Source organism: Typopeltis vanoorti, chromosome 24 (genome assembly GCF_054136105.1).
Source record: "Typopeltis vanoorti isolate ZY-2024b chromosome 24, IOZ_Tvanoo_1.0, whole genome shotgun sequence".
NCBI classification, from domain to species: domain Eukaryota; kingdom Metazoa; phylum Arthropoda; class Arachnida; order Uropygi; family Thelyphonidae; genus Typopeltis; species Typopeltis vanoorti.
In genome coordinates, this window is record NC_143572.1 from 10231998 (window position 1) to 10251961 (window position 19964).

At 34.9% G+C, this 19964-nt stretch overlaps 1 protein-coding gene across 8 annotated transcripts in view; it reads left to right on the forward strand.

Annotated features, from left to right (window-relative positions):
- Window positions 1-19964, forward strand: part of Bre1 (E3 ubiquitin-protein ligase Bre1) — a 385362-nt gene that overhangs the window by 112740 nt on the left and 252658 nt on the right. For all 8 annotated transcript variants that reach the window (XM_090413492.1, XM_090413495.1, XM_090413499.1 and 5 more), the window contains exon 8: window positions 5250-5465. In XM_090413492.1, coding sequence (XP_090269618.1) covers window positions 5250-5465 — 216 coding nt within the window. The remainder of the gene's footprint in view (window positions 1-5249; window positions 5466-19964) is intronic.

Here is a 19964-nt window from a genome sequence, read left to right on the forward strand (position 1 = left end):
AATACTGTGTTGTATTCATTTCGTGTGTTGAAGCTTAGTGCTGTGAAGACATCACAGCACTAAGCTTGGAGGCTTAATGGAATACAGCACTCAGAAAGGATTAAAACTGATTTTAATGCTTCCAATATTTCATCTCAGTCACTGAGATATCTTCAGGGATTACAAAAAAAAAAACTAATGTAACACACTCAAATATGACACAATGTGAAACACGTGGGTGACTCTAAAGTCCTCTCTAGGTGGTGAGGCCTCTGTGGGCATTTGTAGGTGGCCTAGAATGTAAGGTGAGATCTCTGATAATTAATGTTTTCCAAATTTTTGGAAGTTTTATGCAACCGTATTTATTTAAATTCGATTGATTTCTGAGTGCTGCTACAGATTATAAAAATGGTCTTTCTTTTTTGAATTTACTATGGTGGAGCATGGTGGTTTTTTCCAGGAGATCTTGCAAGGCCAGATTGACCAAGTCATGATTGCAGATGTATGATTTGTGTTCTAAGTAGAATGGTTGCTGATCTACCTGTCTGTCCAAAGTGCTGTATATATATATATATATATATATACACCGTACATATTTTGAGTGTTGTATATATTCCATTAAACCTCCAATGTGTTGTATTCATCTAGTTCAATATTTTGACTAATTTTGCTTTATTCCATATAAATTTATTCCATTGACTTCTTTCCATACCAGTTTTACTAATTCTGTTGTTTATTATAATATTTAATTTGCTATCTTCACTAAAATCCTGCCTAAATAAATGAAATGTGTGACTTGTTCTATAGTTTCTCTTTTCAGGATGCAACTGATGTTTTCAATGTTCCTGTCTATTTTCATATCTTTGTCCTTTTATTGCTGATTTTCATACCAATTTCAGCAGTTATTCAGTTTAGTTAATTAAGTACTGAATTTTTTTTAGGAGTACAACATTATCTGCATAAAATAAAGAGCTGAGATTAACATTCTAAATGTTCATATTCAACTGAAATATAGATTATATATTGCTTGACATATACTTGCAGCCTTTTGAACAGCTTTTCCAGATGTATATTCTCATGATTTTCAACTATTTCTTGTAAAGTGAATATATGATTCTGGCAATCCCCTGTTTCATATGAATCAGGTTGTTCAGGTTGCTCTTTCACAATTTTCTTAAGTATGCTTGCATAAATCTCACCTAGAATACTCATTGAGGGAATTTCTCTGTAATTTTTATGTTCAGTTTCATTTCTCTTTTTACAGATGGGTACTATGAAAGTTTCCTTCAGTTATCCAGAATTCAACTTTCTGAATTATGCAATGCAACCACAGTAAAACTTTTATACATTCATACATGGGATTTATATAGTCATATATGGCATTTCTGGTCAGTACTATCTAATCCAGCTAGCTGCCTTTCCACATGTGAGACTTTGATGATTTTTTATACTTCCACATATTAATACTCCTGATTCCATTCCTCTTGACTAATTTTCTACTAATGTTCTGTCACTTATTGATTGACTGTTCTGTTGCTTGGTAATCTTTCAAAGGAATTACTCCTTCACCTTTATCATCTCTTATATATTCTTATCAAAGTCTTCCCATGACTTTTGTTTAACTGCTTTAACACATTGCCTTTTTTACATTTTTCTCTGTATTATCTCAGAATACATACTGATTTACTTCCTGGATGTGCTTTCTTCTTTTCCATGGCTACCTCTTTGACTTTCTGAGTCCATGATCTTCCTATCCTTTTAAACAACTTCATCACATGCTTCCTTGGCTGAATGAATGTTTTCTTCAGCGTTTGCCAGTTAATCTTCAAGATTTTATTCTTATCTTTAAACTTTTTTTTTTCTTGAATAACATTTTCCTCACAACTGAATAGTGATTATGTTCTGTTTTAAATCCTCTCTATGCTCCTGTGTTCTGAATTAGTGTGAAGATATCATAGTGACACCAGCGATATTAATAGGTCTATAGCTTGATGCATGAGCCTTTGCATCAACCTTGTGCAATGGGATTATTATACATTCTTTTCATTCCTGTAGGATCTTTCCTGAGCTAAGACTCAAATGATACAAACATGTCCATGGCCTAGGCAAATTGACTGAACATTCCTTTAGCATAGGTGTTGATATCCCATCTCTCCCAATCGTCAAATTCTTATCCAGGTTATGCAATAGCTCTAGAACTTCTTCATGCATCTCTATCTCGTCATATAATGTGGTGTTAGATGAAGCAAGATCTATCAACCTGGTGTTACATATGCCAGGTTGATAGATCTTGGTGATGTGAGCACTCATTATTTGAACTATTTCATTTGAATTGCTTCTGATACTAGGATACCATCTGAATTCAGTAAAGTTACTATAAAATAACAAAATTCTTTTGATTGCCTTTAGCTTATACAGCCAGTTTCTTTTCATACTCCAACTCAGCTTGCCATACAATACTCGTAACCTTTCTGACCCGAGTGTTATATACTTCATAATTCCTCTCACTCTTATTCTCACAATATTCCTTCCACCTTATCTTCTTATGGATCTCTTGTTTAATGAGATTGCATGTTCGTTTGGCTCCCATTGTATTTGTTCTTCAAACTCTAGGGACACATTCAGATACTATATCTTTTCAATGCTTCCCATGCACTGCTGATATCCTTCCCATTCAAAAATCAATATCATGAAACCAAATATAGTATTCTCCTGAGTTTATCATAATTTCCAGGTTTGTAAATCAGCTTATAACCTGTCCTGATTGGAGCATCCGTGTATTCGGTCACATTCCAGGTCAGTATGGCATAATCACTGTCATCAACTTGTGGCAAAATACTCGCATCCTTAACTGAGACACCTTCTGATGCGATGATCAAATCTAACACTCTTTATCCTCAAGTTGCTTCTTTCTCATGCTGCTTGAGAAAGTTGTCACATAATAGCCTGATAAATTCTCCTTCATTCTTATCATGAGTTTTCTCTGATGCCAATCAATATCCAGATAATTAAGTCACCCATAATAATTACTCATCTGGATAATTTGGTAATTTGTTTCTTTATCCCCTTCATCCTGTTAGCCTCCACACCAGATAGCTCCAAAGTGATTGCTACATGGGAAATTATTATCATTATTGCTTTCATGCATTTCTATTCTAGCTGGATTATAGTAGTACTCCTCTTCTGTCATTCCAAAAATACTATATCCTTTGCACTTGATTTCGGTTACAATGTCTGACTTTGAGAGCCAAGTTTTGCTAGTGCCAACAATTTTAGAGCACAACATATTAACCAAAGCAACAAGCTCAACCACTTTGTTTCTAATGTCGCTTGCATTTCTATATAGACATAAGTTACTGTCTCACTTTTTCTTATACTTAAATGTAGTCTTCTTGACTCAGTTAGGCAACTTTCTCTTTTCCTTTCTCACACATACTCAAAATGCCTGAATCCAATGTGTAGTTCATCCATTCATCAAAGTCATAACTGTGCCAGTAAATATTACAGCAAATAATTTCTCTATACACCTGATGCCAAATCCATTAAAGTGCATGCCATCATCTTATACAAATCTTTTCTACCATGAAAATTACTCCACACATCCAAAAACGTGCATCTGTTTTTTTCAACATACCCTGCATCATAGCATTGAATCATTTGCTATCATTGCCCTCTTCTTAAACTCATTATTAAAAACTATCTTAATTTAACATTGTCTTAAAAGATATTAGCAAATGCATCGAATACAATAAAAACAGTAAAAATGACAATAATATACAAAGTAACCTAAAAATAGTCAGTAAATAATAATAAAAAAATCGCCTATTTTACAGGGGTTTCAAATTATTCACGTCTTCACATGGAATGATCCTACACCTACTTACTATTATTATTAGCTTCACTGTTTTCTCTAAAATTTTTCCAAAATATTTTTGTGTGTCTGGTATTTGTTTCCTGCTCTGCTGTTTAGATTGCCATCAAGAACCATCTTTTTCCTTTTTCTATGTGGCTGCCTTCTTTAATGGTTAAAAAAATTTCCCCATTTGTTCTTTAGTAGGACCTTCTGTGGGACCATTGGCAAAAAAAGTATTATTGTCCATTTCCCCATTTTGATGTTTACTTATGTCAACTTGCCATTGCCTGCCATTCAGGAAAATTATCCTAGTGTTTAATGTTGAATACTATAGCCACTCCTATCTTTTATTTCTTATTTAGAAAAATCTCACCAGTTTGGTCTTCTTCATTTCAGTAATACAAGTTTAAGTTTGTTCCAGTAGATTACTTTTTTTTTTTACTGTTGCACTGGTTCCCTGACAAAAACTGCAGAGGTCTCTTGTTTAACCAGGTAATATCCAAGCCAGCATGAATTCCCATCATTTTGTATTATGATTTTGTTTTGGTTTAAGTCAGTAAGAATAAAATTTGATCAGCTGAATTCAAATTGCCAGTCCATCTTTGTTTGTTCATTATCAAGGTAGATAACTAATGCAATGCACTACAACACGTTGAGAATTGGACATTAGGTCAGAAGCTCCCAGTTAGTTTCTCACATTCTCTAAAAGGCTATGTGGTGATTTCCCAATTTTGTAGCTTTGATTGGTAAATGGCCTGTTACGGAGTCACTTAATTTTGCATTGCACTACCTATCAGAAACGTAATCTGAATTGTTGCCAAAACAGCAGACCACTGTAAAAAAAGGATGGCTTGCTATTTTTTTTTTTAAGTTAGCATGTACAGGAGAAGCATCACCCAGCTATAAGCAACAGAACTTCCATTGATGTTCTTTAGTGAACAACTTATTCTGCTCATTAACCTAAGATTCTGCTCTAGTTTTCTGTGCAGTTTTATAGAGCTTGTTTATATGTGTGTGCATACTCAGATGTTTTCATTTGCTGTTGTTATCAAACCCATTGAGTGGTGAACTTTGAAGTTCTAAATATGACATGATCCTTTGGTCAATCATTTCATTCACATGCATGCCTTCTCCTTGTAGAGAAAAGCAATACATGGTAAATACTTGTTTTTTCTTATGTTGAGAATGCTGAATATAATGAATAAGAAATTTAAGTTATATTACATCCCATATGTAATATCCCTTAACTTAAATAAGTTCATGTCGCCAAATTGAAGCCTTTGGCTCTTCATATAATTAGTGAATAAGAAAATTAATTTGAAAATTCAATTATAGACATAAAAATTTAATATGTAAAATCTAAAACTCATAGTGGCTCATTGTTTGACTTTATAATATTACATATTACCAATTTCAGTTTTCTGAGATACAGGATAAATTAGCAGCCACGGATATTATGAATGCAGAGCTTAAAAATCGTATAGAAGACTTGGAATATGAACTGACCAAGACAAAACTACGTGAAGAGAAATTGGATACTCATTTATCTGAGGCCCTTCAGAAATTGAAATCATACAATTTGACAGAGAGTGGAGAAGGAAGACCTCTTGTTAGTGCTGTTACCCATGCAAAGGTATGCTTCTGTTTAGATGACATTTATTTCTTTGTATATGATTTTCTATTATATTTGACTTGCACTGAATTTTGGAATATAATTTTAGGGTTTAATAGTATGACATAATTATACATCTTTATCTTAACAATTCAAATATCTTCATATCGTATGAATACCTTCATGTAGTAGAAGAATGTTATCACCCACTTTGTATAAATTCCACTCCTCTTATTAAAGACATAAACTATCTTGTAAAAAGTTCCATGTTTGGTGTCTAGAGCGGATTATCCAAATTATTCAACCCTTAATTCTCCAACAGTACTACTACTACTGATTCACTGAAGATTGATAACCTTTTGTGCATAGGTTTCATTTTATACAAGTACTAGAAGAGTTTTGCATAGGTTTGAGAATTATTGTGAAAAATATCTGTATCTCACATACTTCTTTAAGGTATGTAAATAATCAAGATAATATCAAGCAGGTGACTGCTTAATACCAGTGTGTGTGTGTGTGTGTGTGTGTGTGTGTGTGTGTGTGTGTGTGTGTGTGTGTGTGTGTGTGTGTGTGTGTACACACACACAGGGTTTTCAAATTAAGGTATCCCTATTCAGAGCAGTCTGTAGAGAGAATCAGTAGATGAAAGTTGGGTACCCACCAAGTTTGAGGATATTTTCTCAAACTTAGTGGGTACCCTAACCAGATCATGGGAAAGAAATTTTGACAATGAAAAAAATTAACTGTTAGGAAAAATCTGGTGCCGTGAGTGGGAGAAAATTACATTAATGTGAACCAGTATATGTGATTGTGAAATGATTGAGTCAGTGGCAAACGAAGTTATTCAGTTATGTTTATTTCACTCATTTCATAAAATAATATGATGCAAATAACATCATATCATATAGAACTGACATACTTCAAGGAGACTCAGTTGATCAATAGAGGTGACGTTCAGTGTATTGACCTCGATGCAGGACCAATAGTGGATACTGTCGTACAGCATTGTCGACAGCAGAACACAACTGATTTGTCAAAAAGTTTTGCACATGATGTGCAGTTTTGTCTTTCAAATCGGCAAGGTGAAGATCTTTGCCCTGATACACCATGCTTTTGAGGTAGCCCCGCAACCAAAATCACAGGTCTGGTGAATGCAGAGGCCATTTCATAGATGAGTGACTGATTGCTTTATCCTTTGTAAGTGTCCCACATGGTATGCATAATTCTCTATATTTTCTTGCTCACAGTCATTTTTTGAACTATTTTATTATTATTGTTGTAAAAATCTCTTCCCCATGATCTACTTTAGGATACCCACCGGGTATTGAGGCTATTTCATCTACTGGTTCTCTCTACAGATTGCTCTGTAGAGAGAACTTAATTTGAAATGTCCTATATATAATTTTATTTTACTGCACGTCAGAGTTTGTGCAATGAATATTGGTTTCTAAATGCTAGTATCAAAATTTATTTACCTTGAAAGGATAACGGTTCCCAACTTATGAAAACTGTTCTGATTTATTGCATTAACTTATCTTAATCCCAAAAATAAGGGATTATAATACAAAGAAAAATAAACAGTTTAATTAATATAAAAATTATACATATATAATTATTTACAAAAAAATTAAGAGTCCTATGTAGAAAACAAAGACAGAATATGAAAAGAAACTGACTGTGCAGGATTAAGGCAACCAAGAATTTTATCACTATGTTAGCAAGTAAAAGAAGGAATAAAAGTGAAAAAATAACACTCAATGCAGAAGGTATGCTTGTGTCTGAAGCAGATGCTTTTCAAATAATGAATGCATACTTTGCTAAGATCTATGAACTAGACATATGCAACATTGAGCACGGTGCTTCCTCTAATTGGATTAAGAAAGAGAGAGAGGGATATATGAGAAGGAAATTGTAGAGCTGTTTCATAACCTGGACAAAAATTCAGCAATATGAACAAATGAGTTATGAGCACATATGCTAAAGGAATGTTTAGCTGAAGTGGTGGGCCTTTGACTTGGTCGTATAATTTCAGTCATCTTCGCTCAGGAAAGATTCAACAGGAATAGAAAGAATGTGTGATAGTTCCATGCTACAACAGTGATGCAAAAACTATGTCTATCAGCATCTCCGGAGTGGTGAAGATTTTGAAGAAGTTGGCAAGAACTAGCATACAGAAATGGGATAACAGACAAGCTATACTTTGCAAGAAACAGCATTTATGAGTTCACTAAAAGGAGATCATGTCTTGAGTAATTTGCTATTTTATAATAATGTTATGGGTGAACTGGATAAAAGGAATGGGTATGTTATGATTCTGTTGGACTTTGCTAAGGCATATGACAGGATACTACACAAAAGGCTGTTGCATAAATTGGAGGATATAGGATTGGAATATTAACTCTTGACTGGATGGACAGGGATCAGAAAGTGGTATATGTGAATCTGCCAAATTTAAAATGGCTAGTGGTGTATGTACCCCTTCCCCCAGAGATCAGTCCTTGGACCATTGTTCAATCTATACATACATTAATGATAATGGGAAGAATCTGACAAGAGATGTTCATTTGTTTGCTGATGATACAAAGATAGGCAAAGCAGTCAGACATGCCACTGATATGCTGCGCTTAATGACTTGAATGATTTGAATGGCCTAATAGTTAGCGTATCCTCTCTCTAGCCAAAAGGCTGCAGGTTCGAATCCTGCCATGGTCATGGATGTTTGTGATTGTCTGTGAAAATACTAGTGGTGGTAGGCAGTAGATGGCATTGGTGTAGTTGCAGTTCGTTTGTGGATTGAGTGGTGGCGACAGAGAGTTGTAGAGTAGGTGCTCTCCCTCGATGAGGCTTTGGACTCCCTGGAGGTGTCAGGTAATAATAATAATAATGAGCTAGAACTGTGGCCAGATGATAATAACTTTCATTTCATTGTTAGTAAGTGTAAAGTTATGCACTTTGGTGTGACAAGATTTTCACTGGCATATTTTATTGGTGGGATTACTCTTGGAGAAACTGATAATGATGCTTGAAATTTTGGAGTTTTGGATAACATTTAGCCACACACTGAATTTATTTGCTGTATAGGCCTTGTTGTCTGTTGTGTATGGGAGTAATATAAAAAAATAATAAATTACGTTCAAAGATCACATAGACAGCAGGAATTGCAAATACAACCCAGAAGATAATTGTGATGTTGAAGCAAATTGACATTTAAGGATTTCATCACTTTGCAACTATAAATTATAGGGCTTCTTGGATAGGGTACAAAAGAGTTTAAAAAATATCAACATATCAGATTTAGGTTATGAGTAAGATTAAGCGTATGTGGACTGCAGATACTAGTAAATAGGAGGAGGAGAAGCGATATGATAGAAACCTTTACAATTCTGAAAGATTTGTTATAGGATACTGGCTGTTGAAGCATTTTTTTCATTATATGGAGAGTGAGAAGAGGACAAGGAACTTCTGTGTAATTCATATCATGTGCAGTTAAGAAAGGAGTGAGTGGAATAGATGCATTTACCACTTCAACATGCAAGCTTCCTATATACAATTTTCCTCCAAATCAATCTGTTACTTGTCAAGATTCAAACATTATCAAATCTTATATCTCTATCTTCTAAGGCACTTTTTTACTGTATCAATCCACCTATATCTTGGTCTTCCTCTAGATCTTTTTCCTCCCAGCCTGGCAGAGAAAACTTGTTTTGCTAATCTTTCCTCTCCCATTCTGTTTAAGTGATCATACCACCTGAGATTAGCCCTGCTAACAATATCAAGTTCTTTCCTAATATCCTTGTTTTTAATATGATATTGTCATTGATGCCATCTGTCCACATCCCTAATCTTTCTCAGGTTCTCATAACGTTGGTCTCTAGTCTTTGGTCAAATGTTTTATTTCTAACCCCACTCTCAAATCCATAAGTTAAATTTGGTTAGAACACTGCCTTGTATACAGCTAATTTAGTGTTTTGACTGATTTCTCTCTTACTCCATATAAATTTATTCAGTTGACATCCTACCATACCAGCTTTTGTTGATTCTGTTTAATTATGCCTAAAAATTGTGCCTAAGTAGCTGAAATGTTTTACTTATAATTTAGGTTTTCCATTCATAATGCAGTCGATATTTTCAATGGGGATTTTTATTGTGGATTTTCATACCAAATTTATTACAACAGTTAACATTCAATTTAGTCAGGGAATCTTGCAGGCTTGTACTGGATTTATTTAAAAGTATAACATCATCTGCTTAAAGTAAAAGCTGAGATTAACAACTCCAATTTTGATATCAGGTTTAATACCACTTTCCTTCATAATGTGATCAGTATAGATAATGAACAACAGATGGGATAATGTACATCTTGTCTGACACCAGATTTAACATTAAAACATCTTCCTGTACTTCCTTCAATTCTAACTGCTGACTTACAACTCAAATAAAGACTAAGTATTGCTTGATATAATGCCCCATTGACACCATATAACTGTAGCGTTTCGAATAGCTTCTCTCTTGGGACCTTGTCATATGCCTTTTCCAGATCTACAAAACTTAAATACAGATCTTTGTTATATTCCCATGATTACTTAACTGTCGTAATTGATCTGTGAGATTGATCTCACAGATCAATCTGTTGTAAATTGAAAATCTGATCCTGACAGCCTCTATTTGGCCTGAATCCAGCTTGTTCTTCACCAAGCTTTTCTTCCACAATCCTTCTTAGCTGTTTCTCAAGTATACTTGCATATATTAAGATCTTACCAAGAACTCTCAGTAGAGAAATGCCTCTGTAATTCTCACATTCAGTTTTATTTCCCTTTTTATAAAAAATGGGTGCTACGAGAGTCCTACTCCATCATCATCATCAAATTCCTGCCATGTACCCTCAAGGGGTGTACAGGATATGACAGTACTACATGAAAAAATTACATCATTACTAACTTCCTATCTACAATTTTCCTCCAAATCAGACTGTTACTTGTCAAGACTCCAACATTATCAGATCTTATATTTCTATCGTCTAAGGCACTTTGTACTGTATCAATCCACATATATCTTGGTCTTCCTCTGGGTCGTTTTCCTGCCAACCTGGCAGAGAACACTTGTTTTGCTAATCTTTCCTCTCCCATTCTATTTAAGTGACCATACCACCTGAGATTAGCTCTGCTAACACATTCCTGGATGCTGACAACGTCAAGTTCTTTCCTAATATCCTCATTTTTAATATGATATTGCCATTGATGCAATCTGTTCACGCCTCTAATCTTTCTCAGGACTCTAATATCTGCGGTCTCTAGTCTTTGGTCAAGTGTTTTACTTCTGACCCAGCTCTCAGATCCATAAGTTAAAACTGGTTTGAACACTGTCTTGTATACAGCTAAGTGTTCTGACTAATTTCTCTCTTATTCCATATGAATTTATTCAATTGACTTCCCACCATACCAGCTTTGCTGATTCTGTTGTCTATTTCTATATTTAATTTACCATCTTCAGTAAAAATCGTGCCTAAGTAGATGAAATGTTTTACTTGTTCCACAGGTTCTCCATTCACTACACAGTTGACATTTTCAATGATTCTGCCTATTTTCATTGTCTTTGTCTTTTTATTGCTGACCTTCATACCATATCTATTACAACAGCTATTCAATTTAGTCAGAGAATCTTGCAGTCTTGTAGCGGATTTATTTAGAAGTATAACATCATCTGCATAAAGAAAAGAGCTGACATTAACATCTCCAATTTTGATATCAGGTTTAATACCACTTTCCTTCATAATGTGATCCATATAGATAATGAATAACAGAGGGGATAATGTACATCCTTGTCTGACACCAGAATTAACATTAAACCATCTTCCTGTACTTCCTTCAATTCTAATTGCTGACCTACAACTCAAATAAAGACTAAGTATTGCTTGATATAATGCCCCATTGACACCATATAACTGCAGCATATTGCATAGATTCTCTCTTGGCACCTTGTCATATGCCTTTTCCAAATCGACAAAACTTAAATACAGATCTTTGTTATATTCCCATGCTTTCTCCACTATTTGTCGTAAAGTGAAGATCTGATCCTGACGGCCTCTATTTGGCCTGAATCCAGCTTGTTCTTCACCAAGCTTTTCTTCCACAATTCTTCTCAACCGTTTCTCAGGTATACTTGCATAGATCTTGCCAGGAACACTCAGTAGGGAAATACCTCTGTAATTCTCACATTCAGTTTTATTTCCCTTTTTATATATGGGTACTATGAGAGCTCTACTCCAATCATCAGGAATTCGTCCCTCTGTCCAGGCTTTCTGAACTATGCAGTGCAGCCAATGTAAGACTTTTATACCACCATACTTCAGCATTTCTGGTCGAATATCATCTACTCCTGCTGCCTTTCCACATTTCAAGCCTTTGATGGCTTTTTCTACTTCAAGTATGGATATGTATTCCTGACTGCATGCCTGGTCAGTGTTTTTTATCACTGTGCTGTCATCACTGCTTGTTTCATTTAGCAGTTTTTCAAAGTAATTACTCCATACTTCAAGGATATCTTTTTCTCCCGTTTTCATGTCACCTTTATCATCTCTAATTTCTTTTACAGCACTCTTTCCTCCATTCCTAAGCTTCTTCAAGAACCTCCAGAATATTTTGCCACCTTCTTGATATTTATTTTCTATATTCTTGCCAAAGTCCTCCCATGACTTTTGTTTAGCTAGTTTTACACACTGTTTAGCTTTCTTACATTTGTCTCTGTATTCTGTAAGAGTAAAAGCTGACTTATTTGCCAGGAACTTTTGATATGCTTTCTTCTTTTCCTTCACTGCCTCTTTAACTTCCTGTGTCCACCAGGGAGTTCTGATTTTTTTATCATTGCACACAACCTCACCACATGCCTCTCTGGCAGAATCAATCAATGTTTTCTTCAGAGTTTGCCACTGAATCTCCAAGGTTTGATTCCTGTTCTCAAACTCTTTCATTTTCTTTTCGATAATCTTTGTGTATTTTAGTCTACAGTTCACATCTGAGAGCTGCTCAACTTTTATTCGCTTTAAAACTTTCTTACATGTTATTCTTTTCAATATGAAATTCAATTTTATCCTGCTCAAGACTAAATAGTGATCACTTCCAATTTCAAATCCTCTGTACACTCTGGTGTCCTGCACCTCGGAGAAAACATCACTATCAACAATAACATAGTCAATGAGACTTTTCTTATTCCTTGCCTCTTCTCTCCATGTGAATTTGTGCACATTTTTATGTTGGAACATGGTGTTAGTAATAACCAGTCCATGTCCTGAGCAGAAATCCAACAGATATTTGCCATTATTGTTAGCTTTGCTCTTTTCTCCAAATTTTCCCAAAATATTGTTATATGTCTCACAATCATTTCCTACTCTGCTATTTAGATCCCCAACAAGGACCAACTTTTCCTTTTTCATTGTGTCAGTTGCTTTTTCTAAAGCGTCAAAAAATTCCTCCACTTCTACCTTAGTAGAACCTTCTGTGGGACCATAGGCACAAATAAGTCTCATTGTCCAGTTCCCCATTCTCATATTTGCCCACGTTACTCTACTCGAGACTGACTGCCATTCAAGAAGATTAGCCTCGTATTTTGTGTTGAATACTATGGCTACTCCTTCTTTTCCTTGATTGTCATTGCCTGAATATAACATTTTGTATTTATTGCTCAGAAAGATCTCACCAGTTTTGGTCTTTTTTGTTTCAGTCACCCCTATTATGTCGATCTGGTACTTATCTAATTCCTCAGCTAGCTCCATTTCTTACGTTGATAGTACCGATCTTTAACTCTGAGTTGGGATTTGTTTTCAGATTTGTTCCAATAGCTGACTTTTCGCTGTTCACCCTGGTTCCCTGGCGAAAACAACGGGGGCCTTGTTTAACCAGACGACGCCCCAGCCGGCATGAAATTTTGTCATGTTGTACCATCATTTTTTATTTTGGTTTAACCAATAAGAATACAATTTGGTCGGCTAAATCCCAAATTGCCAGCCCATCCTCGTTCGTTCAGTATCAAAGTAGATACCCAACAGGGTGCACCAAGAGAAGGTGAGGATTGGACATAAGGTTAGAAGCCCTGGTCGGTTCTCCGCATTCCTTTAAAGGCTATGTGGAGGTCTCCTCGCAGTTATACAGCTTTGACCCTTAAGCACCCCCTAGTCCTACTCCAATCATCTGGAATTCGTTCCTCTGTCCAGGCTTTTTGAACTATGCAATGCAGCTACTTTTTTACCTCCAAATTGAGTATTTCTGGTCGAATATCATCTACTCCAGCTGCCTTTCCACATTTCATGCTTTTAATAGATTTTTCTACTTCAAGTATGGATATATATTTCTGATTGCATGTCTGTTGAGTGTTTTTCACTACTGTGCTGTCGCTGATTGTTTCGTTTAGCAATTTTTTGAAGTAATACTCCATATATTAAGGATATCATTTTCACCAATTTTCATGTCACCTTTATCATATCTAATAGCTTTTATAGCACTCTTTCTTCCATTTCTGAGCTTTTTCAACAGCCTCCAGAATATTTTGCCCATCTTCTTGATATTTATTTTCAATGTTCTTAAAGTCTTCCAATGACTTGTTTAGCTAGTTTTACACAATGTTTTACTTTCTTACATTTGTCTCTGTATTCTCTAAGAGCATGAGCTGACTTATTTGCCAGGAACTTTTGATATGCTTTCTTCTTTTCCTTCACTGCCTCTTTAACTTCCAGTGTCCACCATGGTGGAGTTCTGAGTTTTCTATCCTTGCAGACAACCTCACCACATGCCTCTCTCGCTCAATCAATCAATGTTTAATTCGTGGCTTGCCATTGAATAATGTTCTGTATTCAATGAACATTATTCAGTGTTCATTGTATAATGTTCTTGAATAATGTTTGTGTATTTTAGTCTACAGGTCACATCTGAGAGCTGCTCAACTTTTATTCACTTTAAAACTTTCTTACATGTTCTTCTTTTCAACATGAAATTCAATTTTATCCTGCTCAAGACTAAATAGTGATCACTTCCAATTTCAAATCCTCTGTACACTCTAGTGTCCTTCACCAGTGAGAAAACATGACTGTCAACAAAAACATGAGACTTATTCCTTGCCCCTTCTCTCTCTGTCTGAATTTGTGCACATTTTTATATTGGAACATTGTGTTAGTAATTCATTTCTTCATTGGCTTTATTAATATTTCAAGACCTGAATTATTTTCAAAACATTTAATGTACTATGTAAAAAGAAATCAGGAAGTTCAACTCCTGTTTCTTCATTTTTAGTTAAGGTATATCAAATATTCAAAAAATCTTTGAAATCATTGTTTACAGAGAAATATTAGTCAAATTGAAGTAAATTATTTTCTTGTAAAATTAAAAAACAATTGAGCATATGTAGTTAGGTTTTGTAACACTAATAACTTGCGATTCATGTCCATGACACCCATACTTCCTTGACTTCTCTGAGTAGGAATGGCAGCGTATGTCCTCCCTGCCAGGTGACCACTGAATTCACAAAAAAAAGACAGCAAATAACAAAAAGACTCTAAATAGACAATCTCCTGGTCACCAATATTGCATATTGGTGACCAGGAGATTGTCACCAATATTGCATTATCAGTTAATTTAATCAGTTAACTTAGTTTAATAAACATTTTGTGTTAGTAATAATGGAAACAGATGATAATTATAGTTTCCACCTTTGCATATAAAGCATGTTTCTCCAGCACCATCCGTCCCAGGGACATTGATTTTTATGCAGACACATCTGACTATTCTTGATGATTTAGTCAAGTTGGATTTCTTTGCTATGTATTATCATAAAACTATTTTGCCTATATGCACAGCACCGATATACCTATAAGTTGTACAGTATTTAGTGTAAGTGGTTGATATAAGTAAAATGAATTTCTTTCCTTATGTTAACACACATCATTTCGATCTTTTCCTTTTAGTTAACAAGAAATATGACACTTCATTGAAAACCTGACAGAACTTGATGCACTTTGCAGAGCATCATTGTTGCATGGAACACTGATTATAAAACCCTACTGTAAACTGCTACGTTTGATATTTAAGACAGTTTCTCAGACTAGGAGGAAGTCAAGAAAATTAAAAGTGAAACATTTTCTGTTGTCTCGGTGCTCTTTTTTTTTTTTTTTTCCTTTCTTTTTTTTTTTTTTTTTTTTTATTGGTAGACTTCAAATTAGCATATTCACACAAGTCCTAGCCTCAATTTGGCCTAATATAACCAATCAACCATCATTGCTTGGCTGTTATCTTCTGCTGCTTCCTATTTTAGGCAAAGTGGCCTGTTCTGGTCTCATGCCATTGATTTTTTTGGTCTTCCAATTCTTCTTTTTCCATTTATTTTATATCTGTATAGTATTTTTGCAGTCTGTTATTGTTTCATTCGATTTGGATGTTCTAATAATTTTTGTTTATATTTACTTATATACCTAGTCCAGCCATAAATACTGTTAAACCTTGCACAGCATATAAACCTTTAATCTATTAGTAAATCATCAGCACATACAAACCACATGTGTAACATACATATAGGTGCACTCAGCATTCAAAATATACTCCTTTTGCCTTCATGCTTGCCCAAAGTCTGAGAGGCCACATACAGATGGCAGCGTGCACAACATCCAATGGAAACTCTGCCACTGCTCGCTCCAAATCCACCTTCAGGCTGGCGATGCTGGGGTGTCGTTTCTTGCAAGCTACTCTCTCAAAGTCTGACCATAGTTTGAAGCCTAGAGAATTCAAATGGCCAATCACATTTGCCTATAACCAGCGTTGTGTGATCCTTGCCTTGTAGGTGTGCAGGGACTGAGTCCTGTTGGAAAGTCCAATGTAAAATGAAACACGGTGCTGTTCAGGGCAGTACCACAGTATCTTGATACACTTTGGCAGAGGTTTTGATTCCTTTCTCAAAGAAATGCAACTTGGATATTCCTTGATATGTCACCTCCACCAAACCATCACTAACATGGAGTGATGATCCCTGAATCTGGTGCTATGGCATGTGATGTGTGACCATCCAGGGTATAACTGATCGTTTTGGCATTTAAACAGCTCTTCAGTAGTGAAAATCTTCTCATCTGTAAAGAGAATATTTCTGTCTGTTGTTCATGTACTGCCGGAGAAGTGCCTTTTGATTTTATCACCCTCTGCTGCAGTAGAACGATGTGTCCAGTAGAACGATGATTGGCTCTTACCCTAAGTCATTAGTTAGTACACATGATATCATTCTTTGTGGAACGTTCATCTCTCATGACATCACTTTCTGTGTTCTCACAGGATTATGACAGGTATGCCTTCACACCCCTCATAAGCTGTTGCATCCTAATTCAGCATGGTGAACCTCTTCGTTGGTGGTCAGGTATGTCTTCTCTATTGTTATAATGGTTAATAGTCTGATACACAAACATCCTTCTGATCTCGAGGGTTTTTAACATGTTTGAAAACCACAGGTGGCTGCATTCCAACCTTGTGAAGTGCTATTATAGCTATTTTGATTTTATCCTTGTAGACAACCTCACCACATGAATCTGCAAGGTTTGGTTCTTGTTTCCAAATTCTTTCATTGTTTCTTCAATGATGTGTATTTGGGTCTACAGTCTGAATCAAGACTGAGCAACTTTCAGTTGCTCAGTCTTGATTCATTTTAAAACCTTCGTACACACTTTTCAATATGAAATTCAAAACTAAATAGTGATCACTTCCTTTATCAAATGCTCTGTATCTCTTGTGTCCTCAATCAGTGGGAAAACATCGCTATCAACTGTAACATAGTCCAAGGTTTCTCAAACTTTTCCTATGACAGAATGCTTCACAAATCCTGAAATTTTAACGGAACACCTTGGTTAGAGTCGAGTATCATTGGTCTTGTATTCAATGTAAAGCTAAGCACACACACTACATGCGTGTCGGGCTGCAACACATCACGTTGAACCTTGCTTGTGACCATACGTTTCCTAGAATAGATATCACCATACTTTACTCGGCTTAGAGGTGTCGGCCAGCAGTTGAGTCAAGGCCAGCGCGCACTGGCCTTAATAGCACAATCCACACGCAAAGTGAGGAGCGCTTGATTTTCAAACATGTTTGAACTTGTCGCAGCATTTAAAACCATTCCAGGCTTATATTAATTTTGATAATTTTTCACGGAACACTTATTCACTTTGCGGAACAGTTTGGGAAACGTTGACATAGTCAATGAGACTTTCACATAGGCAATGTGAATTTGTGCATATTTTTATGTTGGAACATGATGTTAGTAATAACTAATTCTGAACAGAAATCCAGCAGGCATTTATCATTATTATTAGCTTTGCACTTTTCTCCAAATTTTCCCAAAACATTTATATATATATATGTAATCATTTCCTACTCTGCTGTTTAGATCTCCAACAAAGACCAACTTTTCCTTTTTCATTAAGCCAGCTTCCCACTCTAATGCCTCAAAATGTTCTCTATTTCTTCCTTTGTAGAACCTTCTATGAAGGTTAACAATGATGGGTTGGCAATTTGGGATTTAGCAGACCAAATTGTATTCTTATTGGCTTAAAGCACAATGTAAAATGATTGTACAACAAGATGGTATATTAAATATGGAAATAAACAACACAATTGGTAAAGCTGGTAGGATAAAGTCAGAATAAAGTCGGGGATAAAGGAGGAAGTCGATTGAATAAATTTATGTGGAATAAGAAAGAAATCATTCAAAACACTAAATTTGCTATATACGAGATAGTGTTCAAACCAATTTAAACTTTTGGATTTGGGAGCTGGGTTAGAAATAAAACACTTGGTCAAAGACTGGAGATCTCTGATATGAGAGGTCTGAGAAAGATTAGTGGAGTGAACAGATGGCATCAATGGTTGTATACATTAAAAATGAGGATATTAAGAAAGAACTTACCATTGTTAGCATTCAGGAATGTGTTAATAGAGTTAATCTCAGGTGGTATAGTCACTTAAACGGAATAGAAGAGGCAGGATTAGAAAAAATAAGTGTTCTTTGCCAGGCTTGCAGGAAAAAGACCCAGAGGAAGACCAAGATAGAGATAGATTGATACAGTAAAAAGTGCCTTAAAAAACAGAAATATAAGATCTGATAATAGTGTAGTCTTGACAGATAACAGATTAATTTGGAGGAAAATTGTTGATCGGGAGTTAGTAATGGTGTAAATTTTTCTTGTAGTATCATACTTATCCTGTACATCCCCTGAGGGTACATTTCAGGAAATTGATGATCTTTATTTATGAGTTTATTTGTATATCAAATGGGTTATGCTGTTTCCAGATTGTTATTATTTTATTTATATATTACAAAGTAGGTGATAGGATACATAATTGCTGTACCCCTTTTGATGTCTTTTCATTCTTATATTTGTTCTCATTTGGCTGCTTGCTATTTTATTTATCATGTATATTTCTTGAATAGACTAAGAGCTGGTTTTGTATATTTAGATTTAATATTTTAAATAATTTGTCTATTTAATCAAGGACATTTTCATAATCAGTAAAGGCAACTTGTGTTTCTATTTGAAATTCTCTTCCCTTTTTGATTAATAATTTTAGAGGAAAAAATTGAGTCTATGTTAATATCGGCCTTTTCAGAGTCCATTCTGTTCTAGTAATTTAGTTTCTCTTTTAATATTCCTGCCTATGTTTTGTACCCTGTATTTTAGCAGACTAATTCCCCTATAGCTATTGCCATTATCTTTATTTGCTTTTTTCATAAATTAGGAAACCTTGCTTTTTTCTAAGATTTTGGAGTTTTGTTAAAGAATTTCAAGTCTTTCATTAAAAATTTTCACCTACATTTTTGTACAGTTCCATGTTTATATTGTCTTCTCTGGTTGTTTTCGTATTTTTTAGTTCTGACATTGTACTATTCTCTGTTAGGTTCATTCTTTGTTGTATAAAATTTTACTTCGTTATCATCAGTCCAGAGATTTTGAAACTAAATTACCCATATTTCTAAATCTAATGTTTGTATTTTTACTTTTTTTTATTTATTTGTTATTATTTTATAGGTGTTTGGCTGTGGCTTAGATATATATCCTTTTCTAGTTCTGTTACAAAATTGTTTTATCTCTCTCTCTTCCTTTCATGTTTTGCAATTGAACTGTTTCTTTTGTAATCTGCTTCTACTGGCTTGGAATTTAGCTATTTCTGGTAACTCTTTTTGTCCCAGTTTTGTAGTCCTCTTTTTCTATTCCATTTACTTTTTATTCCGGGATTTGTTTCAGATTTTCCCATTCCTCTTCATTAAGAGGAATGGGAAAATCTTGTAATGAAGAAATTTTGTAACTTGAGAAATTTTAATTTTTATTAAAATTTTATTAAGTTTTATTAAGATTGTCAAACTCAAAATTCTAATATGCAAATAAAATGCAGGCAATCCCTACCTCTTGCTGTAAAAAAAACGCATATAGCATCAGTGCTATTTTAAAGAAAATTCATTATAATGAACCCCCCCCGCCTCCTCCAGTCAAACTAGCCATTTATT